The 3966-nt window shown below is 43.1% G+C and overlaps 1 protein-coding gene across 1 annotated transcript in view; it reads right to left on the bottom strand.

Annotated features, from left to right (window-relative positions):
* Positions 1 to 3966, bottom strand: part of LOC104990712 (protein Shroom4-like) — a 6026-nt gene that overhangs the window by 805 nt on the left and 1255 nt on the right. The window contains exon 2 of the mRNA XM_010843003.1: positions 761 to 1030. Within this exon, the coding sequence (XP_010841305.1) occupies positions 761 to 1030 (270 nt within the window). The remainder of the gene's footprint in view (positions 1 to 760; positions 1031 to 3966) is intronic.

A 3966-nucleotide genomic window follows, 5' to 3' on the forward strand; every position in this document is an offset into this window, starting at 1 on the left:
ATTTCCTGCCCTGAAGGCCACCTTCATGCAAAAGACTTTCCTTTCTGTAGCAAGGGGAGGATAAACACAACAGCAATTCTGGACAGGGGGATGTGTGACCACTGTTTTCCATCCCTAAACTGTTTTTACTCTGTGGACCACCACTGGGTTTGGGGTGGAGGAAGGCTCTGACAAAGCCAGCTGGCACATGGTAAAAAACCATCACTGTGATGATGGTTTTCAAAATAGTTTGTGAGTGTGAGAGGATGTATCCATGTGTGTATGCAAAAGCATATGTGCCTTTTACTGTGGATTCAAATTTGTATCTAAAATCCACTTGGACAGGAAGAGGTAATGCAGTTTGGGTTTAAGAATGTACATAGAATGCTCCAACCTATGAAACAGACAGCCTCCTAATCTCAACTACTTGATACTATTATTACTATCACTGGTAGCTAGCACTGATTCAGTATTACCTTGTTCTAGGTTCTGTTTTAAATTATTAACATAGATTACCTAATTCAAGTCACACAACCTCATGAGATAGGTAGTAGGGTCATCCCACTTTTGAAGAGATGGAGACAGGATGAGGTTAGGTGACTTTGCCCACAATCACACAGTTAATTAGTGCTAAAGCCAGAATTTCCACTTAAAAGCCAGTGCCTATATTCTTCACACTACGATCTACTGCCTCCCAGACTAGCCAAACCTGAAAGGAGAAGTCCTGGGAAGAAGCATATGGCACTTCCTTTCATCCATACCCTGGAGACCTCAACCCTACCTTCTCCTGGTTGGCCTCTGAATCGATGCTGTTGAGAGCATTCTCCACCCGTGCCAGCCGACCAGAGAGTGACAGCAACAGGTTGACTACTTTGTCCAGGTCCCCGATAAATAAACGGTATTTTTCAAACTCATTGGATTTGCAGAGGGCTTTTAGGTTGGCCTCCACCTCCTCCCCAAGGGCAGAATTGGCAGTGATGTCTTCCAGCAGTCCTCGCTGGGCCTCCCGCAGGACAGAGAGTTTTCTGCCAATGCTTTCAATAAGCTGTACCTAGAAGAAATAAAGCAAAGGATGAGAATGGGGACTGACAGAAACAGATCTGTGCCTGGAACATCTGTTTTGAGATTCAAGTCACAGATGGTGGGCTCTACCCTCGTCATTGGAAACAAAGGAAACCTGAGAGTCATGAGCAATTTCAGTTTTCTGGAGAGGTGCCTTTTCCCCCATCCCTTCAGGTCTGCCAGGAATCTCTGTCACCACCAAACTTCTTGGTGTTAGATGAGTGGTACCCACCGGCTAATTCTCATTTGCCAAATGTAATTCACTAAATACTTGCTGTTTGTTAAATATAAAAAGGAATGTCTGTGAGAGCATAGGTTGGAAAAGCACTGCCATCAAGTATTTCCCTGTGCTTCCTTAATTCTCCTTGACTCCATTTTAGTACCTCTGATGTTGATGGCACTGCGCTAGATCTTCCCCCACTCAGCTTGACTTCTGAGGCTTTTTGGTTAAGACTGGAGTTCTGGAGTCACAATGACTAAGTTTGACTGCTAGCTCTGCCACTTCCTAGCTATGTGACCTTAGGTGCTATTTCTTTTTTTTTTTTTAATTTTATTTTATTTTTAAACTTTACATAATTGTATTAGTTTTGCCAAATATCAAATGAATCCGCCACAGGCATACATGTGTTCCCCATCCTGAACCCTCCTCCCTCCTCCCTCCCCACATCATCCCTCTGGGTCGTCCCAGTGCACCAGCCCCAAGCATCCAGTATCGCGCATCGAACCTGGATTGGCAACTCGTTTCTTACATGATATTCTACATGTTTCAATGTCACTCTCCCAAATCTTCCCATCCTTCCTTTCTCTCTCTCTCTCTCTCTTTTGGCTATACCACACAGCATGCAGGATCTTAGTTCCTTGACCAAGAATCAAACTTGTGCCCCCTGAAATAGAAGCATGGAGTCCTAACCACTGGGGTGCCAGGGAAGTCCTTAGGTGAATTTCTTTATGGAGTTTTATTTCATCTGTAGTATGGGGGTAACTGTAGTACCTATTTCACTGAATTGTAATAAGGGTTCAGTGACATAATGCATGCCAAAGGTTTAGCACAGACTGAGTACTCAATAAAAGCAGCTGCTATTATTATTCAGCTATTATTATATCTATTATTATCTCACTCCTCAGAACCTCTGAGGATTAGCTCCTCACGTGTTCACAACAATCACTCTTATGTTCCTGATTTGCTTATGAAGTTCTGCCAGCTCTTTATCTCTTCCTTTACTTTGGCTATTTCCATTCTTTCTTTAGAGCCCAGCTCTGACCCACTCTCCCTACTGGAAGCTCCTGTCCCCATAACTCCTGTCTCAATTATCTTTTTCTTTTCTACACTCTTCAGTCTTTTGAAATGAGAACCCTTGAGGGTGTAATTTGAAGTTGTTCACTTTTTGTTTTCTGTGTGTGCATCTGATCCCTCTCCCACTACTGGCTAAGTTTCTCAAGGGAAGCACTATATGTGTCTTCTGATTTGTCTCCCTACGGGTGTAACCAGTTGTGGAACTGCACTTATGGGAAGGTGGTGTGGTAGAGTGGTGTTTTGGAGTTATAGACATCTGGTTTTCAATCCCACCTCCTCCAAACTGTGTAACCTTGGACAAGATACCCAATCCTACTACGACTTCTGTTTTCTCATCTATACATTGGAGAAGTATGTCTCCTGCCCCCAACCCTCCACTGTTGTAAGTGTTAGATGAGATCATAGAAGTAAAATACTTAGTATTGTGCCTGGTACATTAAGTGCTCGATACATATTTATTGATGCTGTTACTGCTACTGCTACTGCAACTGCCACCACAATCACCAGGCACTCTGAGCTAATGCAACCTGTCTAGCTGCAAGGTCCTTACAAGAATAGACCTGTCCCAGGTTGCCCCCAGCCTTTGCAGTCAGTATCACATTATAGTTAAGGGCAAGGACTCTGATGCCAGACTACATGGGTTTGAACTCCAGCTCTGACACAAAATAGTGGTGTGAACTTGAGCAAATTACTCAACTTCTATGTGCCTCAATTTTACCATCTAAAAGATGGAGTAACAGTATTACTAACTCATAGTGTTGTTATGTGAATGAAATACATAACATAATTAATACATGCTACATGCTTAGAATATTGTCTTGTATATAGGAAATATGCTTCAGTGTACTCTTCCTGGCCAGGAACTCTCAGACCATAGGCCTGTAGTTATCTAGAGCATATTCCTTTCTAGTCATTTATTTAGAGATGTCCAAGGTGACAAAGGACAAGAGAGCCTGCTCTGGGTCTGGGCCAGTTGTCATATTTCAGAAGCGGTCAAAAGTCAGGAGATCACCATTATCTTAGTGTAAAATGTAACAGGTAGACATTTAGGGAAAATTTCAAAACCCACTGGGAATTAAGGATCAATGATATGAATCAGGCAACACAATTAGATGCCAAGAGGCTCTGTTATATCCACACCCTCTAATTTCCCAAACAAAACTCAATGCCAAGGACAAGGGAAGGCTGGGGGCCAAATGATCAACTTGGAAAATCACCTACCCAACCCCAGCTCTTTGGTTCCATAGACCTGAGTGATGAAAGTGGACACAGCCCTTTGTTTCTCAGCACTTGGCTTTGCAACCTGAACTTCAACTCTAGGGAAAGTGTAGTGGATAGAGCTGTGGAGTCATCACAGACCAGCTAGAGCTGAGTGACTGTTCTGGGATATTGCAGATTGGTGACCTTCCTCACCTATTTTCTTCAGAGACAAAAACTGTCCTAGTCCACCCACAATCACTTCAATTCACTATCTGCTGTTCTGTGCTTTGCCATTTCTGATCATTTCTTGCTTCTCCTCGTCAGACATTTATTAGGCTTGCTCCTAATAAAAAGGTCCTGGCTAAGCCAGGAGGAGCCTTGTCATGCTCAGGAAACATGGAATCCAAGGAAGCAGGCATCTGAATCAATAA

This window comes from Bison bison, unplaced genomic scaffold (assembly GCF_000754665.1).
Source record: "Bison bison bison isolate TAMUID 2011002044 unplaced genomic scaffold, Bison_UMD1.0 scf7180017847386, whole genome shotgun sequence".
Classification (NCBI taxonomy): Eukaryota; Metazoa; Chordata; class Mammalia; order Artiodactyla; family Bovidae; genus Bison; species Bison bison.